At 33.7% G+C, this 22,814-nt stretch overlaps 1 protein-coding gene across 1 annotated transcript in view; it reads right to left on the bottom strand.

The window, feature by feature from the left end:
* Positions 1-240: 240 nt before the first annotated feature.
* Ndc80 (NDC80 kinetochore complex component) overlaps positions 241-22,814 on the bottom strand; it is a 39,603-nt gene continuing 17,029 nt past the window's right edge. The window contains exons 11-17 of the mRNA XM_046467463.2: positions 20,937-21,142; positions 16,541-16,693; positions 14,162-14,251; positions 6,874-6,966; positions 5,486-5,616; positions 3,506-3,608; positions 241-526 (exon numbers count right to left, since the gene is read on the bottom strand). Coding sequence (XP_046323419.1) covers positions 389-526; positions 3,506-3,608; positions 5,486-5,616; positions 6,874-6,966; positions 14,162-14,251; positions 16,541-16,693; positions 20,937-21,142 — 914 coding nt within the window. The 3' untranslated portion in view covers positions 241-388. The remainder of the gene's footprint in view (positions 527-3,505; positions 3,609-5,485; positions 5,617-6,873; positions 6,967-14,161; positions 14,252-16,540; positions 16,694-20,936; positions 21,143-22,814) is intronic.

Here is a 22,814-nt window from a genome sequence, read left to right as displayed (position 1 = left end):
TATACAAGTGGTCAGTAATCTTTTCTATAAGGACTTTAGAGACAACATTTCTGGCTTTGGAGGTCACAAGGTCTATGTTGTATATACTCAACTCTGCCATTATAGTGGGAAAACAGTCAGACAACATGTAAATGAATGGCTGTGTCTGATTTGGTTCACACGGTACTTGGCTAATTTCTGATTTAGACCACACTACCTATCTTCTCACCAATTGAAGTTAGGCAAAGAAATGTGAGAAAACACTGTACAAATGTAGTTTTATTAACTATAGGTACATATAAAACTCAGCTATTTCATCTAAAAATGATCAACAAATTATCATAATTTCAGGTTTTACATATTTTCAGTTGACGAACTATTTTTATAAAAGATAATCAGCACTTGATCTTCATTCACCAGAAGCCTTAAGTAGAGCAGCATTCTTCTTATATTTTTCTGTAATCTCTCTAATATTTTTCAAGAGATCTTCAGACATGCATTCTTCATATTCTCTATCGACTTTAGTAATCTGCTCCTCAAGATGTTTCTAGTAGAAACAATTAGAAATTGTTAATGTAGAAACATTAATTTGTTCAAAGTGTGAAATTTACAAACAAGAGTGAAATATTTGTTAACAATAGAAATAAAAGGAATATTCTTGTATCTACCATGTTGGCCCTGTGTTCTTTCTTAATGAGATCCCCTCTTTTCTTCCCCAGAGATACTACTTGCCTGAATGTTTTGATTTTCTTTATACTTTTACCACATAGAGAGATATGTATGTATCTCTAATAGGTTGTTATGTACCACATAATGATGTTTTGGACAATGATGTAGTGTACACATAATGGTGGTTCCATAAGATTATAAATTACCTAATTACATCTTAGTTTGTGTAGGGATTTATATGATGTGCAGAAAAGAACAAAACTGCCTAAAAACATTTCTATGAATGTGTTTCTGTCATTATACAATGCATGACTATCTTGGTTTAGTGGGTGCTGGTTTCAACCTTTGTGCTTATTGAAAATTATTAAATATAATATTCTATGACATGTTTTTCACTCAGTATTTTAAGATCACTTATGTTAGTGCACAGATGTACTAGCTGTAGATTATTCATATAGTGCTGCATAGCATTTAAATGACTGTATCAATATTTTCTTATCTTTCTATTAGTGAATTTACTATTAGTGAATTTTTGTTCATTTCCAGATACAGCAGGCTGAAAACAATGATCTCCCCAGAGCTGATCATGCCTTAATTCCAGGAACCTGTGGCTATGCTATTGTGTATGGAAAAGGAACTTTACAGATGTGATTAAAATTTTTTTAATTTTCTTTTTTAAAGCTAAGAATCTCAAGAAAAGGTGATTATTCTGCATTATCTGGGTAGGCCCAATGTAACCACAAGGTCTTTATAAGAGGGAATTAGTTGTATCAGAGTCAGAGAGAGAAGAAAACAGAAGAGGGCAGAGAGGAGAAATCTACCCTGCTGCTGGCTTTGAAGATAGAAGAAGGAACTACAAGCCAAGGACTGTAGGAGACTCTAGAAGCTGGAAAAGGGAAAGAAATGGATTCTACCCTAAAGCCCTTGAAGGGCTGCAGCCCTGTGAACCCACATTAGACTTCTAACCTCCCTAACTGTAAGGTAATGAACATGTGTTATTTTAAGCTATTAATTAAGTTGGTGATAATTAGTTACAGCAAACATAAGATAGTAGCATACCATGTTATGTTTTTTTTTTTTTTTTTTTTGCTATTATGATACCATAAAAAAAAAAAAAATCACCACAAACTAGGTGGCTTAAAATAACAGACATTTATTCTCTCATAATTCTTCAGGCTAGAAGTCTGAGATCTAGATGTAAGCAGGATGGTGCTCTCTGAAGGATACAGGGGAGAATCCTTTGTTGCTTCTTCTGTTTCTGGCAGTTCCAGGAAATTCTTGGTGCTCTTTAGCTTACAGCTGCATCACTCACTCTAATGTCTACCTCTGTTTCACATGGATTTCATATAAGGATATCAGATAGTGGATTTAGGGCCTGTGCTAATCCAATATGATTTCAACCAATTACCTGTGCAAAGACCCTACTTCCTAATAATGTTATATTCTGAAATCCTGGTAAGACAAGAATTCTGGGTGGCACTATTCAACTCAATACAGTGCCCTAGAGGTACAGTGCTCACCTATCACATAGGAGGCACTGGGTTCGACCATCAGCACACTTACAAAAATAAATAAATAAAGTTATTAAAAAAAAAACAACACCAGGGTGCATAGTTATATTAAGGATTGCCATGTTGTTTTCTAAAACTGTTATATCAATTTATACAATCACTGCAGTAAATGAGAACTTCTATCTCTCTACATTGGGAATTATTAAACATTAATCTTTGGCCAACTTTTCTTTTCTTTTTTTTTTTTTTTGGGTACTGGAAACTAATCTCAGGTGCATTTGACCACTGAGCTACATGCCCAGTCTTATTTTGTATTTTATTTAGAGACAGAGTCTCACTGAGTTGCTTAGTGCCTTGCTTTTTGCTGAGACTGGCTTTGAACTCGTGATCCTCCTGCCTTAGCCTCCTCCCAAACTGCTGGGATTACAGGTGTGTGCCACCACTCCAGGCTTTGGCCAACTTCTTGAATGTGGCATATGGTATATATTTTCATATGTTTATTGCTCCATTTGTGCTTTTCTGAAATTTTCATTTGGGTCTTTCACTATTTTTATTTATTTTTAAAGGCCATCATATTTCTGGATATTAATTCTTTCTCAGTTGTGTTTTTAGAACAGCAGTTTCAAGGTCTTTCAGGAGAGATGATGGGAAGTAGGGCAGCATATGCTCATATTCTGAACAAACGAAAGCCTATTAAGGTGATGTGATGAGTATTTTTTTAAGCCATTTTCAATTGGAAAAACATTATCATCCAAAAAAAGTACCCAGGAATTCTATGGTTCAGGAATTTATCTTAGTTTTTAGGGCTTGGCATTATAAGTTTGGTGAATATATTTTTTTTTAATTTAGTTGTGAATGAACACACAGTATCTTAAATTTATTTTTATGTGGTGCAGAGGATTGAACCCAGTACCTCACACATGCGAAGCAAGAACTTTACCACTGAGCTACAGCCTCGCACTGGATGAATAGTTTTTTTGGTATACTATTAAGCTATTGGAAAGCTAAGGATAAGGCAAAACACTTATTATAAAGATATGCTCTTTCTTCTCAATCTTAATTAAATCCCAAATGTTCTAATATGTTTTTGTTAAGTTGAACATGGCCTGGTGCAATACCATTATGGATTGTTGATATAAAAATATTATTGTATGTCATTTAAGTGAACAAAACAGATTACTTTATAAAGTGCACAAACATTCTCTTATATCCCCTGGTCACACATTAGACAGAATTTTTCTGACAAATTTTACTAAGATATTTTCCATATAAATGAAATTAACTATATTAATTCCTATAAAGACAGAGCAGAAATATATTAAAGTTTTAAAGAATTTCACACTTACCTCAATAGACCCTACATGTGTAGCAATCATTTCTAAAAGACGCTGCAAGTTATTTCTGACTTTTCGTCTTTCTTCAGTTGTAGTCTGCACAACTAGTTGGTACCTGAAGAATAAAAACATTTTTTAAAGTTGTCTAGAAAATAAACTAATATATCAGGTCTAGTTGGCTCACTTCCTATTTTCATATTCAATAAAACCAAGCTGTGATTAGTCTGTGATGCTTACTATACATGTAATTCATTTAGTTCTAGCTATCAATCATTAAAACAGAAGTAATATTTTTCAAAGATGCTTTGTAAGCCAACAAAACCAAAAAGCACCCAAACTGCATGCTTTATCAAAGAAAGCTGTGGAGTAAGAGGTTATTATTATTATCTTGTGGATATGGGGATGGAATGCAGGGAATTGTGCATGTTAGGCAAGTGCTCTACCACTGAGCTTCATCCCCAGCCCTAAATGAGCTTACCTAAGTCTCCAAAGGGATTATAACACAATGCTTTTAAGACAGAAAATTGCAAAGAGGGGAGTAGAAATCTTACCTTTAGGAATTCAAATTCAAAACAAAATAGATCAAATAAACCTCTGCTGTGTATTTTATCCCTAGACTACAAATAAAGAAATGAAGATGTGTCACTTTCTCAAGTATTGTCCTTGCAACCTCAGTGTGAGATGTCTTTTAGTTATTTGAGGGCCATATAAGACTTGAAAAATGTATATATTCATACCAATGTACACAGAATATTATGGATTAATTATTTAGTATGTTGATTTTTATATAGGTTGCACAATATAATCACAAAAAAGCAGAATATTCTTCAAAGAAAGAATGAAACATTTTTATAGTTAATACATAGTTTGGCTAAAATTCTTCCTATGTAACTTTCAATTAATTTCAAAAATCTGGTAGTGATATGAGAATAATGCAAATTTGAGCTGGCTTATGCCAATTTTCTCCTTGAGAAATATTTTATGAATGTAGAAAACTGCACCCAGCTGTATCCAGACATGAAGGTACACACAAAATATACACAAGCACATACCTCAGATGTGTACTCTCTCAGTTCAAATGTGATCATGACATGCGTCCACAACCAGTGTTATAAAATTTTCCATTCCATATCAGATAAATCTCCTTCTATCTCCTCATAACAACTCAGAGGCTACAACCCTCTGAATGCCCATTTCTCAAAGCAAATTGCATGTCTTTTTAAGGTGAAAGATCCCATGTTTATTGTGCATTTGCATATTTCTTAAGTATTTAACATGTGTAAAGTTATGCTAAAAGTTTTTATTAGGTCGTCATTATTTGCTCATCTGATGTAGTTTTTGAGTGTTGTGCCTAATACCAATTTTCCTAAAGGTCCTATAATTTTCACTGCATTATTTTGCACAGCATGGCAATTATTAGCGAAGTATAAGTTGTATTACAGCACAATGACTCTGTAATTTATAATATAATCACATTTTACTATATAATACACATAATTTCTAGGAAATTAAAAAAAAGAAGTTTAGTGGGGCTTATTAAAATTCACTATCAAGTAGTCAAATTTATTTGAATTGATTTAAAATGTTATTTTGTGGAGCTGGGATTGTGGCTCAGTGGTAGAGCACTCGCCTAGCATGTGCGGGGACCTAGGTTCAATCCTCAGCACCACATAAAAATAAATGAATGGAATAAAAGTATTGTGTCCAACTACAACTAAAAAAATAAATAAATATTTTAAAAAAATGTTATTTTGTTTTCAGGGATTAAAATTCACTAATCAATTAAATTTAAAATGAATCATTTCTTGCGGGCAATAACTATAACAGTAGAAGAATGTATCTAACGTTTTAAGTTGTTCTGCTTAAGTTCTATTCACCACTCTCTCCACCACAAATAACTTTATAATAGGAATTAAAGGAAAAAATTAGATATAGATTTATAGAAATTATAAGCAACTAATAAATAAATAAATCTTGGCGAGATGAACTTACTCTCGCTGAACAGCATCTAACTCATTCATAGCTTCACTGAGGCCCTCATTAACAGCACTTTCCAGCTGGTGCTTGTGTTTCTCCAAGGACTCAAGCTCATTGGCCAATTTTTCATCCTCTTCCTCAGCTTCCTATTAGGATAAAGTCATGGTTACATGTTTTTGATATTCATACTCCATATATTCAAGGTAGATTTAAAAAAGTACGCAAAGCATTTTAAAACAATCCAGATTGCATCATTTATATTCTCAGGATGCTTACCACTTTCATTCCCATTGGGAATTCTGTATTATAAATATAACACAGATGTGACCTTTTCAAGAGGTCTGTATAGCTTTAATTCGGAATTTTCAAGTCTGACTATTTTGACACTTTTTTTTACAAACCTGAATTTTTTAGGTCATTATTTCACAATGGCATTAACTGTGCACAAAGAAGCCCAAATACAATTTCTAGGTTTTTGAAGATAAAGTATGTATCCTAAAGTCTTTCATTTAAGTGCTTCAGAGAATAAACTTAAGCACTGTCATGGAGAATACATGATAAAACAAAAATTATTATTAAATATCTCCCATATAGATCATATTTTGTGGTAAATTTTCTAAAATTTTGATACTACTTAAAAAAAACCCCAAAACAACAACATCATCAACAACAAAAAAACCCAAAAAACGCATGGGTTCCAAATATACAGAATAAGAAAAAAGCTTTCAATTCCTGATACTTTGCTAGCATTAGTAATGGTATAGCTCAAAATTTCACATAAATTGTCTAAGTGGTAATGAACAGAGTCATTTGAATACTTCTCTAAGTAAAATGCTGGTCAGGGGGTGACATATAAAGTAATCAATCTTAATTTTTATCTGCCTTCTAGATTTCATGAAAATAGTTTTCATCCTCAATCCTTTTTATTTTGAAACAGGGTCGGGTTAAGTTGCCGAGGCTGGCTTTAAACTTGCCATTCTTCAACCTTAGCTTCTGAAGCAGTTGGGATTACGGGCATGCAATGACAATTTTTTGTTTTCTAATACCACCCAGCAACACAATGCCTCTCGATGGACAATTATGCATACAATAAGACTTTACTGGTGCTCAAGTTTAGGAGTATATAACACTGAATCTCTATAGAGGTAGAAGACATATGTTTAAAATATGTTTTTGTCTTGTAAGAATACTGAATCACATACGCAAGTATAAAATACCAGATATGTTCTATGCTGAAATAACCTGAATCCAGAAAAAAGTCCTTTAAAGGACAGAATAAAAGATTTACAACAAATTTTAAGAAGACAATCAAACATAAAGATTTCAGTTTTAATGTTAGACTATATGGTAAGCCAATCATGACACAGTTTTGGCTAACTTGAACAAATCGGCCAAGTTCTTACCTTAACTTTTTGTTGGTAAAGATCATCCAGCTTTTGAACTTCCTCTTTCAGAGTTCTCACACTTCTCTTGCTTTCTGTTATCATTGTATTCAACTTGGGGAATAAAACTTTGGTTGAGAATCATAACTATACATCAAAGAAATTTAACAAGATCATATAATTTTATATTCTCTTTCTGTTATCATTTGTTTAGGCAATACTGGGGATTGAATCCAGGGCCCTACAGGCAAGAATTCTACCACTGAGCAACACCTACTGCCCTTTTTTCATTTTTTGAGACAAGTTGCCTAGGCTGGCCTTGAACTTGTGATCTTCCTACCTCAGGCTCCTGAGGAGCTGATATTACAAGCATGAACCACTTCGCCTGGCTAACTTTTATATTCTCAATCAACTAACTATACCAATATTATTTCTTCTAGTCTTTTTGACCTCCAATCTATTGTTTGTCCAAACATTTTATTATTCTCCAAAGAGGAACTGATTCCAAAGAAACTTTAAAATAAGATTACTAGGGCTGGTAATATAGCTCAGTAGTAGAGTGCTTACCTAGCACGTATGAGGCCCTGGGTTTGATACCTAGCAACTCAAACAAAACAAAACACAAAAACAAAAAGCAAAACATAAAAACAACAACCAAAAAAACCCAACCAAAACCAAATAAAAACAAAAACAAAAACCCAAAGTACTAATATGTATTTCTATTGGTAGCTGTGGGAGTGCTTTATAAATACTCACATATACTATATAAATATTATACACATCACATTATTACATATTATTAATATTGTTATACCAACATATTCATAAGTGTAAATTATTTTTGCTGTCTAGATTTTTTATATACTTTATATTTTATATACTTCATATATATGTAGCTTCCCATTTGTGTGTTCACTTTCTGAGATGTTAAGAGAATTTTTTAATATTAATTTTATTGCATAATACTTGCTACTTGGTTATAGTTATACATTCTTTTGAAAGAGTAATAAGGTAATCATATTTAATCTTTTTGAAGCTTGACCTTGGAAATAAGTTGAAACCCAAACTGAAGAACTGTGTCTAAAGTTCATTTCCTGTTGATAACTGCTGATACCAGTTGATGGCTGTGATTAAAAGTTTTCTTCAGGTAGATCAAGAAAATATTTCCCACAGGAAACAGAAAAAAGAAAAATGTATAAAGAGCTGACAGGTTTTTTTTGTTTTTTTTTTTGAGATGATGACACATACAAGAATGAAATTTAAAAAAATATGTTTTTGGAAAAGCTTAATTTATTTGGCAAAAGATAAGGTAATGAAATAATTATACTTATTAAAGACAATCCCATCTACAGAATGTTCTTATTTTACATATGAGAGGAGTGGATTGGAAAGAATGCTTTTTGCTTGGGTTCACACAGTTAGCATAGGGTCAGAAATCAAAACCAGATGTTCAAACTCAAAAGATGTTTTCTAAATGTACACGTTATTTTTGAAGGGACTAACAAGTTAATAAGTGGTTTCGTTAAATTTACCTGCAATAAGACGAAAAGATATCCTAATAATTTCTCATGGCTGGTCAAAACCATGTTTACCAGTTTCTACTTTCCATATCAACTCTACCAAAGATATGTCAATTAAGCATTTTTCCCCTGATTATAAAAATAAATATATTCACTGAGGCAAAAAGAGAAAAAATTAAAGAAAAAAATATTTGGCATACTTTTTTAGTATTTTCCTCATTCATTTAATAAAGAGCTCAAGTTGTTGATAATCCAAGATACCATAATTACTTCAATTAGATGAGCTTCTCTTTTTAATCACTAACAGAAACCACCAATGTGGAATTCCATTACTTCCTGCCTCTAATCAACATAATTGTGTGAGAGTTTTCCTTCTTTTAAAATTTTTTTAATATTTTGGTACTGGTGATTGAACCCAGGAGTGCTTTACCACTGAGCTACATCCACAGACCTTTTTATGTTTTATTTTGAGACTGAGTCTTGCTAAATTGCTTAGGGCCTTGCTAAGTTGCTGAGGCTGGCCTCAAACTTACAATCTTCCTGCTTCAGCCTGCCAAGTCACTGAGATAACAGGTGTACACTGTTACACCCAGCTTTTCTTTCTTTCTCTGAATACTTTAAATGTGCATTCTTTTATTCCTAATATTTAAACTTTATCCTCATTCCCTTCAACTCCCTCTCACATCATTAAAACCAAACAATTCCCTTATCTGGCAAAACCAAACAAAACCACAAAAACCAAAAACCTTTTGAAAGAATTCCCCACACAAAGACACTTCGCCGGGAGAATTCCAATTTTATTGCAAAAAGCAGTGTGCTTATATAGAACTAGGGGAGATGGTAGGGCTTAGATAAATGGCAGGCAACCCGTTTATTGGCAAGTTCTTTCACATATTAGCTCCGGAGCCCAGGAATTAGTTCTCATTGGGGCTAAGGTTCCCCGCCAGTGAGATTTGAAATTGGCGCCGGGGGGAGAGTTCACACGGGTGGGAACTTTTCGCGCCACTGCAGAAAAGAAGGTAGGAAGAAGAAGTCCTTAGGCGCCATGTTGGGGTTTTTCTCTGGGGTATGGCTGCCGTTTATACTTTTCCCAACACCTTTTCTACACATCTCTTTTCTTACTACTGTTCCAAATCCTTTCTTCAGATTCAAATATTGGTAGTACTGTAATGTAGAGTAATCCACAAAAGCAAATCTATTCATAATACTATATCTCCTTTTCTACTATCCACACCTCAACTCACAGTAATATGATTTTTGGCTTGTTGGCTGCATGACGCCATTTCTGCAAATGTCACTAGTAACTTCTTTCCTCCCCTCAACCCCTTCAATCCAGGCTGGTGGGTTGGTTGGGGATCAAACCCAGGTCCTGGAATGCTAAGCATGTCCTCTATCACTAAGCACACCCCTGGCTCTTCAGTAACATCTTAAATTCTAAAGCCAATGGATACCTTTCAGATACTTAATTCTATTTGTCATTTTAGTACTAATTGTGGTTACTAATAGCTTCTTTTTAAAAAGCCCTTCCTTGGTTTCTAAGACCATGGAATCTCCTGATTTCATCTCTGTCTTGGAAGGTCCCTCTTCACATTCCTTTACGTTTCTTTTTCTATTCATAATTTGGATATAGATATTCTTCCAGGATTCTGATCCTGGCTGTAGTCTCACTTGCTCATTTGGGAGAGTGCTCTCTCACATCACATCTGGGAGATCTTTTGACTTTAACAACCTGCCTGTTAAAATATACATACATACACATACTGATTTTATACTTTGATGTCCCAGAGACCTGAAACTCAGCATATCCCAGACTGCAACTCTGTTCTGTACCTCTCTCTCATTAAATATCAAGGTAAAGAACAACATCACATGCCCATTTGCCAGATACAATGTACCTAGACATTCTTTATTTCACTTTTCTAGCCTTCACATCCAACTGTTCACTTCAGTACTGAATTCTGTTGTCTCCGCCTTCCAATTTCTTTTCTCCATCCTCACTGTAGTAACCTTGGTGTGGGTCCTTACCATTTATTGCACAGGATATAGTTTAAGTCTATGTTTCTGGCTCATGCACCTCATCTATTTTTTCAAAATGCCAAATGCATAGGTGAGTAGCACTCTTACTTAAAAATCTTCAATGGCCCCCATTGCCTATAGAATAAAAATCCTACCAGTAAGTAAGAACAAGTTAATAATAATTAGATTATTGTTTCCCCAGGCTTTTCTTTTATCACACTTAACACTCTTGTAATTTGTTAACAAGCTGTGTACTTTGGTTTCTGGGCCTTTAGTTAGGGCACACATGTAAATTTCTGTGTATCCACTGGTGAAGTCCTAGCTTAATTCAGTTATTGCATCTTTCAGAAAGACTCCTGTGCTTATCTTAGGGTAATATAAGAATACACAGCTTATTTACATTTCAAAAATGTTATGATAGAAGAAATTGTTTTCATGCCTGTCTTTTCAATCAAAATGGCAAGAGCTGTATTATAATCGTACTTACTACCAACACTAATTATAGTACCAGCCACAGAGACACTCAAGAAAATATTTGCTAATTAAATTTCAGTGGCAAATATTTAAGTTTACCTGTACATTTATATTTGTAAGACTATAAAACATAAAGAGAATCTTTTTTTTCCTTTTCTGATCCCTTAAATATCATTGTTGCTATTTAATTTATACATTCTAAGAAATATCTCCTACATCCATGGCTTGTAAGTGTGATTGGTTTGACTTTCTTTTGTGATATTTTTGTTGTGGTATACACTAGCCTTTAAGAATGAATTAGGTCTCTTTGTGCTTTTTAACAATTTACATGTCATGAAATCATCTGACCTTCAATAATTGAAAACAATGAACTTTTGTAAAAATCACTTGTTATTGAAATTTTTTGGAGAGCTAATTCTTTCTGTACTTTTGTTTCTGGTTACTTAACTATTTTGACGTTTTATTTTGAGTCAATTTTGAGATTTGTATTATTCATGCTGTAATTCACTTTGATAAAAAACAATTTTAAAGATAAGATTTTTATAGAATCCTTTTTATTTTATTTTTTTTTGCAATGCTGGGGATACAACCTAGGGCCTTGTGCATGCTAGGCAAGTGCTCTACCACTAAGCCACATCCTTAGCCCTTCCAGTAAGATTTTTGTTCACATGAATTACTCTGTAATTCAAATGAATTCCCACCATCTCTCTATAAACTGTCTACTTCTTACTTCACATTTTCCTTCTTTTACCTGAATAGTTTTGGCAATTATATGTAAATACTTTTCAGATTGATTAGCTTCATTATTCCAATTTATTAATTTCTGTATGATCTTTACTATTTCCAATTGCTATTTTATCCTATGCCATCTTATCTTGATTAGACTATTGTCAAACTGAAAAAAGGTTTAAGTCTTTAGTCTCATTAGCATCAGGTATTACTGATTACTTTCTTCTTAAAGTCTCCCATATTTTGGCTTCTACTACATATTCTCTTCTTCAAAATAACTCTCTAGCTATTTTGTCCACTTTTTCTAAGTATTTTTCTCCAGAATCTTTTGTTTTCTTTCTCGATCCCTTAAATGTCATTATTTCTCAGGATTCAATGTTCTGCTATTTTATTTATACATTCCAAGAAATATCACCCACATCCATGGATTCAGCTATCATATGTGTGCTAAAGACTATCAAAACTATTTTCAGCCCTGGTCTTTCTCATGCTCTGAGTCTACTGCTTCAACTTTGCTCTCACTTTTCTTCCTCTAGGTAATACACTATAGTCCATTCAGTTGCCCATACCAGAAATCTGGAAGTCATTATAGAACTTCTTTTTCTCCAAGCTTGGTCATGAAATCCTTGGAATTTATTTACCTTCTTAACACTTCCTAAACATGTCCCCCCTTCCCTCTGTTTCTACTATGAATAGTTTGGTTTAATCTCTTAACATTTTCAGTTGCATCCTTTCTAAGCCACGTTTTCCCATAACTTGAAGGGTTTTGCAAAAATGCAAATCTAATTAGCATAACTGCAGAAATGTCAGCCTTTTTCTCCAAGTGGGAGCCCTTGAAGGGTAGGTTTATTTTTAGAACACTAACATGAGACCTAGCCTATAGTAGGCATTTTATACTTTCTTTCCCCAAGATTTCCTGCTCAAAGCCTTTCAAGTTTCAAGTCATTCTGAAAGCTGTTTTAGTCATGAGGCCCCTATTGCTTGGAATTCATCTTTTGGAGGTTCTTCAGATTTAATGTCCATTCCAACAGAAAAAAGAAAATCAAACTGAAGCAGGTCAAAGAAAGACCTTGTCTCAAGTAATCAGCACACCTTGTATATAGTCTAAACCTTCTTCCCATAGTCTAATATTTCATAAATCCCAAATTACTCAATAATGTTTCAAACTTGTTTTTTTTGAGGAGTTTCAATCTTGTTTTTTAACTTTCTAATACAAAGTAATTCTTTTTTATTTTTTGGGTACCAGGCATTGAACTCAGGGCACCCAACCACTGAGCCACATTCCCAGTCCTATTTTTTTTTTTTTAAATTCAATACTTTTTTGTTGTAGTTGGACACAATACCTAGATTTTATTTATTTATTTTTATGTGGTGCTGAGGATCGAACCCAGAGCTCTGCCTGTGCTAGGCAAGCGCTCTACCGTTGAACCACAACCCCAGCCCCCACAGTCCTATTTTTTGTATTTTATTTAGAGATAGGGTCTCACTGAGTTGTTTGACGCCTCGCTTTTTTGCTGAGTCTGGCTTTGAATTCCTCCTGTCTCGGTCTCCTGAGTCGCTGGGATTACAAGCTTGTGCCACTTGCGCTCAGCCAAAGTGAGTTGTTACAGAATTTTTAACATTAACATTAAAAAATGACTTTCTGTGGGTTATTAGAATAATTATTTGTGAACTACAATAAGTTTTGTTTCTTAGTGAGAAAAAAATAAACATATTTCTATTTAGAGAAAAGATAAGACTTCATTTCTTATCCAGGAATCCTAGTCAGGACACAATAGTTCTTTTCTTTTTTGTGGTGCTGGGGATTGAACCCAGGGCGTTGTGAATGCAAGGCAAGCAAGCACTCTATCAACTGAGCTATATCCCCAGCCCACACAATAGTTCTTGAAGAGTTGAATTAACAACTAGGGGCTTCCTTTAATTGTTTGGTGTCATAAAAACACACTCTAGTGTGTTTGGGAAGTAACTTTTTAACTTTTCTCAATCAACTACTACAGCATTGTTTACTTTAAAGGTTACTGAATATAACAGCAGGTCTTTTTCAGGGATATAGGTGATTGGCTTGGAATTGTTTCATAATTATTTCAAGGATCTCAGAAGCAGGAACTTTCTGAAAACTAAATGGACTTCTATTAGCATTTAAGTTCTCCTGAACTTCCATGATCTAGAAAGAAATACTTGGCAAAAATAAACCTCTAAATCCATCACAATTGGTTAGCCTCATCATGAATGACACATACATACTTTAAACATAGATACCTCAAATCCATTTTAGTTTTAAAAAAGAATATTATTTAAAGTAAAGAGGGAATTCTGTAGTTCTCTACACTCCCAAAGGGAATGAAATCTAGTTTCATATCACTATATCATAGTGATATAAGAAGCCTAGGATATTTAAATTACTTGATAAGTTACTTCAAATATTTCAGTCAAGTTTGTACCAACTTTCATTTTACAGAATTTTTAAATAAAACTTAATTCCTTGGCAACCAGAAACCACAAATCACATTTAATTTTAGGCTTTTAAAAAAAACCCTTATTTTTGCTTTAATCTAAGTTTCATTACTTACTTGTTCTAAAGTATCCTCCAAACCCATTTTTTTATTCAGAGCTTTATTAATTTCTTCTTCATTTTCATTCAGGAGTTCCTTGAGGGGTACCTATACAAAACATGAGAATGTGAGTGAAAGGTAATTACAAAATTTATTTTATGTGGAATATGTAAATTGTGATACAGGGATTGATTTCTATCATGGGGATTGAACCCAGGACCTTGTGCATGCTGGGCAAACACTCTGCCACTGAACTACATCCTTTAAAAAATAATTTTGGAGACAGTGGCTTGGTAAGTTGTCCAGGATGGTTTAGAACTTGCCATCCTCCTGCCTTGGCCTCTGACTAGCTAGATTATAATGGTGTGTACCTGGCAAGCTATAATATTTTAAATTTAATACAACATTACTAAGAAAATAAAACTAATTTTTAATGTAATTTCTATACCTGTAGAATATAACCCGCTTTTGGTTTTTAATACTTGCAAAGTTCAAGAATTGTTCATCTATTCTGGAAATTCACTTCTATACATTTTGTAGGTACACTAGGTTTACTGCAGTAATCTTTCTTATTTTTTTTTTTTTTGGTACTGGAGATTGAAACCAGGAATGCTTTACCATTTAGCTACATCCTTAGCCCTTTTTAGTTTTTGAGACAGTGTCTTGCTAAGTTGCTTAGGGCCTCTGTAAATTGCTGAGGTTGGCCTCATACTTGTGATTCTCCTGTCTCAGCCTCCTGAGCAGATGGGATTACAGGTGTGCTACACCATGCCCACCTTACTGCAGTAATTTTTTGAAAACAAATTATATGTAGGTTGTATTTTTATGCTATGTTCTCCAGATAGATCAATTTCTCTTACTCCTCTTTAGTTTTATCATTCTCAACTTGTTTTTTCTATGTTTATCTTCTGTCCTACAGATTTAATTTCAACACTATTTTGTTGCTTCTCATTATGTTTTTCTTTTATTGAGGTGAAACTCACATTTTAAGATGGTTAAACTGAAATAGGTTAAATTTAAGTGTGCAATTCAGTGGCATTTAGAAATTCTCAATGCTATGTAAATATATCCCTAGTTCTAAACATTTCATCATTCCAAAAGAAAAACTCATAGGCCATTATGGTGGTTTTTAAAAATTTGGGGTAAATTTTTAAATAGCGGTGCTCTACCACTGAGCTATATTCCCAGGCATGTCAATTTTTTATTTTGAGGAAGGGGCTCACTAAATTGCTGAGGCTGATCTTGAAATTGCCATCTTCCGGCCTCAGTCTCTTGAGTAGAAGGAATTATAGGCATGTACTACTATATCTGGCTAAGTCTAACTTAACCCATTTCAGTCCACTAATAAACTAATCTCCAGGAAAGTAAAGATTTTATCTACGTATTTTACCTCTAGCGTGTAGCTGGTCTGCAACATAATATATATTCAATTAATATTTGTTGAATAATTCTCAAGGGAAAAAGTACATAGCTTTTGAATTTGACAATCTATTCAAAAAACTAAGTATCAGCACGGTACAATGACACACCCATATAATCCCAGCAGCTCAGGAGGCTGGGGCAGGAGGATCACGAGTTCAAAGCCAGACTCAGCAAAAGTGAGGCGCTAAGCAACTCAGTGAGACCCTGTCTCTAAATAAAATATAAGACAGGGTTGGGGATATGGCTTAGTGGTTGAGTGCTCCTGAGTTCAATCCCCAATAACCCCCACACCCACAAAAAACAAACAAACAAAACAAAAAAACCCAAAAAACAAAAAAAGTATCATGAAAGAGGGCATTTTAAGGGGCCAATAAAATATTAAAATTTATGAATATGTAAGACGTTGTGATAGAGCAAACTAAAAATTTTCTTCCCAAAATTATTTCCTTGGTCATATTGCAAAATTAGGCATAGATTTCTCATTGTTGACTGCTGGTATTCCTTAATGCATTATTACATCTTATGCTTTCACGTGTGTCCTTGTGCCTTTCACACACCATCCCATGAATTTCAGTTTTCAAGATTTCATTCCATGGTCACCATCTCTGTGGAGTTTTATTGCTACCTGGGAAGAACCAATCTTGTTATATCTTCTAAAGACTTCTAATAGAGCACATATTTGTCATTCATTCATTTATATCTTTCTCCCATGAGGGGACTAGGAGCAAAGGTTGTCATGCTTGTCTGTATAGTCTTGGTGTTTGTCTTGTATATAAATGAATTACTTACTGGATAGTTGAATAAATTAGCTAGAGAAGAAGAAAAGGTCTTATACTTTGAAGAGTTAGCTGTAACAAAGACAAGATTTCTACCACCAAGAAGAAAGAAGACCAAGAAGTTCTGTCTCTTTAGTCCTGGGATATGGACATATTTAAGTTTAAATTCTTACAGATAACAATCTCATAATTTACTTACATAAACTTGAGCCCTGTATTTGATGAGGCAGTTGGCACCAGCTTCAGGATTAAACTTAATTTCAAAGTCATAACCTTGGGAATTCTCAGCACTTTTAGGAATAAGTTTTAATTTTCTAGCCAGCTTGTGATATTCTGCTAATTGTGTTTCAATCTAAGGAAAGAACACAAAAAGAAATGTTAAAAATAAAGTAGCCCTATTTCATATGGTTTTCAACTGGCATTTCTGCAATTTTATACAAAATGTTATGACTATTTTTAGTAGTTTAGTGATTTAGTAACTTTTAGTAATAAGGGCGGCAACTTAAAAATACATAAAGGATGAAAGGTTTTATTCATACTAAATTTATAGAATAATTTTAAGCCTATAATTGATTGGTAAGTAGTATATTACTATTCTTCCATTTACCTGATAAACAGTTTAGAATAAGTGTCCATGTTCAGGTTTTAACTAACATTTACTTTTTCAAATGTTAGACAGAGAAATTGTAAAACATAAATAAAAACCTTAGTTTTGTCAATGTACAAATTAAAACATTTCATTTATTCAAAATAAGTGAAATTTAATTATTTAAGGTTCAAAATGCTATCTTAACTTTATTGATAAAAGTATTTTAGTAACGTATGTCACATTTCCTGTCCTCCCTCTTTCCATTGGGGCTTTGTTTAAATTATGTTATCAGAAAGGTTTCCCTTCTAATGTAGCCCCCGTGGTTTTTTTCTCAAACCTCATTTTTCTTTTTTTCTATAGCAATCATCACTAACTGACAAAATAAATCGTTCACTTTCACTGCTGGAATGTAATCACCATGAAAACAGCTGTATCTACTGTATCTACAACAATGCCTGTCATACAGTAGATGCTTACTATTTGATTGAATAAATAAATTTGCAGATTCCAGGCAACTTATTTTTATAGTGCTTTCTCCATTTAATATGTACTTAGTTTCTAATAACTATTATATATTCATAAAGTTTGAGTAAAGAAATGCAATGGCAAAGCATTTTTAATTTCAAAAAAAGCATTAGATCTCAAAGCAATACTACTTGTATATTAAGATTTTTCTAATAATCAATTAGGAAATCATTTCTATTACTTTACTAAAATATAGTAGCTCTCTTGGAATCATTAAAGTATGTAGTTCTATTTGTCCTTATGCTAAATAATGCTGGGAATAGTTTCTTCTGTTCTTTTCTTTTAAATCTAATGAAATTAGCTTCCAAAAGCTCATATGCTTTATTGTACCTAACTGCAAGGAGAGCAAATATGTGGCACATGTGTCTTTAGTTTCTCTTTCCTATATCAATTCACACAGCAAAAATTTATCACACTCTTTCCTGATGAATATAGATTTAGTACAATGTCCATCTCAACAAAGAACTCCAGAAGGCTAATACCAGAGCTGAGATGTGGAACAAAAATTAGTCCTGGGGTAGGATGATAAATGAATGAAATGTTTATACTGATCTTTTGTGTGTACTGCCACCATCCTTTAATATCCCTCTTAACTAATTCTGAGGGACCCACTGCTCTAAGTTTTGTTTTCACTGTCCATGGCCTTGCTCTGGCTCATCCCCAGTCCACTGCTTTCCCACTTCCTCAATTTTTTTTCTCCATTCAGCTTGGTCATCCAACTACTAATTATAGTTTATTAAACTTAGATTTCACCTAGTTCAGAAATTCATAACTTCCCTTTATTGTACAGTGCTGGTGAGATAAGGTATAGTGAAGTAATTAATTTCAGATACACTGATTAAGTCTAACCATGTTTAATTTCCTGAAGAAGCAAATGGAGACTATGGGAGGTCAGATGACATGATGGGGTCACATAGGTGGATAGTGGCAAACCCAGGGTCAAACCCGAGGTTTATGAAATTCTAGGCTAGGTTTGAAGACTTTGGCCACCAGAGGCCATCTCCCTTTCCTTCCCGTGGCTGGGATTGAACCCACGGCCTCACATATGGTAAGCATTCTACCACTGAGCTACAATTCCAACCCCTATTTCCTATAAATTTCCCTTTTCCTCCTTGATACACAAGCGGAGAGTTTACCTAGCAATGTCAGGAAGATGAAGAAAAACAGATGGCCAAGGAAAGAGCAGAATTATGTAAAACAGGGTAAAGAAAGGAGGTAAAGCTTTGTTAATATTGAACTGTCCATTTCATATTGAGATTCATATATGTTGGTGTGTAAAATTCACACTTTCAATAAATCAGTTAAAATCTGAATGTTCAAGAAATTATCTGCAGGCTGGGGATGTAGCTCAGTGATAAAGCCCTTGAGAGGCACTGGGTTTGAACCTCACCACTGCAAATAATAAAACAAAACCAAAACAAAAACCAAATCTCTTTGATTACGTCTATAATGAAGTTTATAAATGTGATCAGGAATAGAAACTAGTGTTGCCCCCTTAGTGAAAAAAACTAAGCTGCTCTGCTTTAACAATTTTTTTCATGTGATAAATGTGTAATAAATACTGTACTAAATGGGCTGGAGTTGTAGCCCAATGGTGGAGTGCTTGCTTCGTACATATGAGGCACTGGATTCGATCCTCAGCACCACATATAAATAAATAAACAAAATGAAGATACTGTATTCAACTATAACTAAAAAAATAATAAAAAAACTGTAATAAGGAAAGTACTGGAGGTAATAAGATAAAAAAAATCATTATTTTGGAACAAAAATCAGATGTTAATCAGATTTTCAAACTACATCTACCAATAAGCAAACATCATAAATGAAAATGAAAGAATGAAGAACTTTAAAGCAAAAATGTAAGTCTGAAACTCTCTACTCTCTATTTTTCTCCATTAAATAAGAAAAACCCTTTAAACCCTTTTTTAAAAAAAAAAAAAAAAAAGATAACTGGAACTAATTAATAGGCTACAAGTAAGAGTAAAGAATGCACGGAAATTAAGTATGGCAGGATAATGAAGATTGCCTACAAAAATAAGACTAACCTTTCATTATCTAGAAATTCATATGGTCAGAAAGTCTACTTTATCGACAATGTTGGCTAAATTATTAAAGTATTATCTATAAAATTAAGCTCAGGCTAAGTAATTTGGTTCTTTTATGCTGAAGTCTAAACCCATATATACAAATAGTTTATTATGTCCTGGATGCCGCATATAAACAATACGTCTATCCTCATTCCTGACTTATTTCTTATTTCTCTTCTATTCCCAAGTAAGTGGTACTACTACTCACCCAACTGTGCAAGCTAGACACATGGCTGCTCCCCCTCTCTTTCATCTATCTCATTTACTGTACCTCCTAAGTAGCTAGAATCCACCCACTTCTTAGAATCCCTATTAGCATTACCTAAATTTAGCTTGTAATTTCTCCCTAGATTACTGCTTCAGATCCTTATTTAACTGTTTTGCTCCCTTCCAACACATTTTTCACATTGCCAAAAATAACATCTTTCTGAAGAGGTGATCACACCTGTTTATAATTTTTAAGTTCTGAGAGTTTTCAGGATAATGACTGAACTTATAAACCACAAGAAAAGCTTGTCCATTAGGCTGCTTAGTCTAAGCCTTCCCATATATTCCTTTTTTGCTAATTCATGCAAAAAAGAGTTGCCATGTTAATTCTTTCTTATACTTCCTAATTCAATTTGAAGTGTTATCTCTTAAAGGAAGCCTTTTCTAAAAACCTTCTCATCCATTTCCCCACATCATGCACACTAAATCTGGGTTAGGTATACTATATGCTTCCTTAGCACCTTGTGCAAATATCTATTAGAATTTGATCTCACAATAGAAAATATAAGGAGGTTCCTTTCTTCCTTTTTGGCAGTACTGCACTGGGGATTGAGCCCAGGGGAACCCTACCAGTCATCTTTATTTTCTGTTTTGGAACACTGTCTTGCCAAGTTGTTGAGGCTGGACTCAAACTTGTGTTATCTCTGCCTCAGCCTTCTGAGAGGCTGGGGTTATGGGCATTTGCCACTATGCTGGGCTAGGTCAGATGTTTCTTGATGGAAGAGTCTTTGCATTTTTATCTTTATTTCCCCTATGCTCAGCAGAGTAAGTGGCACACAGTGGCTGTTACAGAAATGTATGAAGAGTGAATAGGTAAATGAAGAGGGATTCATTTCCTCCTCTACAGATGGGATTTATGAAAATTATTTCATGGTCTTAAGAGAGATTTTTTTGTTTATTTCTTCGTTCACTGTTATAAAATACAGTATACCTTAAATATGACTGTGAGAAAGTGTTACTGAATTGACATAAAAGTAATGAGTATTTTAGTCATGCTAAATGTCAATGTTAGACAATTTTACCTCTTTAGCCAATTTAGTCTACCCACCAAGTTCTTCTTAATTGGAATAGACCTTTAAAAAGGTCAACAATAATGAGTTGCCACTGAAAATGGTACGACTTACCGCCTCTTTGCCTCTGGCATACTTTAACTCTTCATTCCATAACTGCTGTTGTTCAGCTTCCAGTTCCTTGGTTAATTTATTAATGGTCTGCTGCAATTCGTTTTTTTCATGATTTATTCTCTCTATGTCTGCAACTGAGTACTTCTGGTTATCAACAATATTCAGTAGACGTGCATTCTCCTGTTTTATTGTTTCACATTCTAGTTCTGAATTGGAAAAAAACAAACTTTTAACTTCTTCATTTCCTACAAAAAAACTGATGCCATTATTTAACAGGACCGATGTCTAACTATCCAAGTTGTATACATATATATTTCTTCCTTCTTTTGGCTAATTTAGGTCTCTTGCTAATAACATTCTTGGAAATAATACAGTTAACGTTCTATGTTAGTATTTTATTTCTCTATTGTCTTACTATGGTTTTCAGAAAGTAGTACATGAAAAAATTGTAGCCTAATACATAATAATTACAATTAAGAATATTTGTACTTAAGAGGGGTAAGAGGGCTAGTCTGTTTCTGTTAATGTTCATTTAAATGCTTTTAATAGATGACTTTTTTAAAAAAATAAACTTTAGGTTTTTATTTTTAAAAATATTTAGTTGTTAGTGGACCTTTATTTTTTATTTATTTGTATGCAGTGTTGAGAATCAGACCCAGTACCTCACACATGCTAGGCAAGCGCTCTATCACAGAGCCACAACTCCAGGCACAATAGATGACTCTTCGAATAGCCAGAAAAACCACATCCACAAATATAAAAACTTTATTTCACTAAAATAAAGTTTTTAGGGCTAGGGTTGTGGCTTAGTGGTAGTGCGCTTGCTTAGCCTACCATGTGTGAGGCACTGGGTTTGATTCTCAGCACTGCATATAAATAAATTAAACCAAGAGGTGTTTAACCACTTACTCATATCCCCAGTTCTTTTTCTTTTTTAAGACAGGGTCTTGCTAAGTTCTTGCTAAGTTGCAGGGCTGTGCTAAGTTGCTAAAGCTAGTTTTGAACTTGTGATCTTCCTGCCTCAGCCTCCTGAGCTGTTGGGATTACATAGCCCAAGCCCAATATTTGGGAAGCTCCTCATCTGAACTTAAAATAAATTAATGTTGGTTTAGGTAAAACTTTATGCATTTATCACAAATACCTGTTCAAAAATATGTTTAGAGTTTAAATATATCTTTTACAGTCTTGGCTGCTAATGGCTTTAAATAATCAAGAAAGTTAAAATACTCCCAAGAATTAAGACATCTTAGGTTAATCGTTACAAAATTAATCTCTCAAACTAAACCACTTTGAAATGATAAATGATAGCTGAAGTATTACTCTCTTATCTATTCAGTTTGCAACTATTGGGAAAAAATTTTCAGAAGTAGGAAATATGACAATTCTCTTAATTATATGCTAATAAGGAACATACTGTATTAATGTTAGAAAGTATTGACTTAATTACATTACAAACATTGTTAGAACAATAAATTAGTCTATGGTTCCTTGTCATGATGGAGAACAAACAAAGGATAGTGACTAGGAGCCAAGTGTAAAATGGTTAGTTTGTTTAGAGCAAATTAAACATACAAAATCACAGTCATTTGGAAAAAAACAAAACAAAACTGATTTAGCAAATACTTGGGATAATTACAAGACTTGATTTGACAGATGATCAATACTCCACAGACTGAGTTAAATCAAAATTCCTGAGGATTATCTATATAATTCCTGCATGGTACAGACTCAACTTATAAAGTCCTAAAATAAAATACAAGAAGGCCAATTCCTGAGAAAGTAAATAGGATAATTTGTTCATGTATTTACTTTTGAACTGTAGCCCAACAGTTTTGTGATTTGTAGATATCTTCCTTTGCTCTCCTTCTAGATGCTATC

This window comes from Marmota monax, unplaced genomic scaffold (assembly GCF_021218885.2).
Source record: "Marmota monax isolate L192 unplaced genomic scaffold, Marmota_monax_Labrador192_F-V1.1 WCK01_AAM20220418_F8-fsc00103, whole genome shotgun sequence".
NCBI lineage: Eukaryota > Metazoa > Chordata > Mammalia > Rodentia > Sciuridae > Marmota > Marmota monax.
Note: the sequence above shows the minus strand (reverse complement) of the source record. Positions and strands in the feature narration are given on the sequence as shown.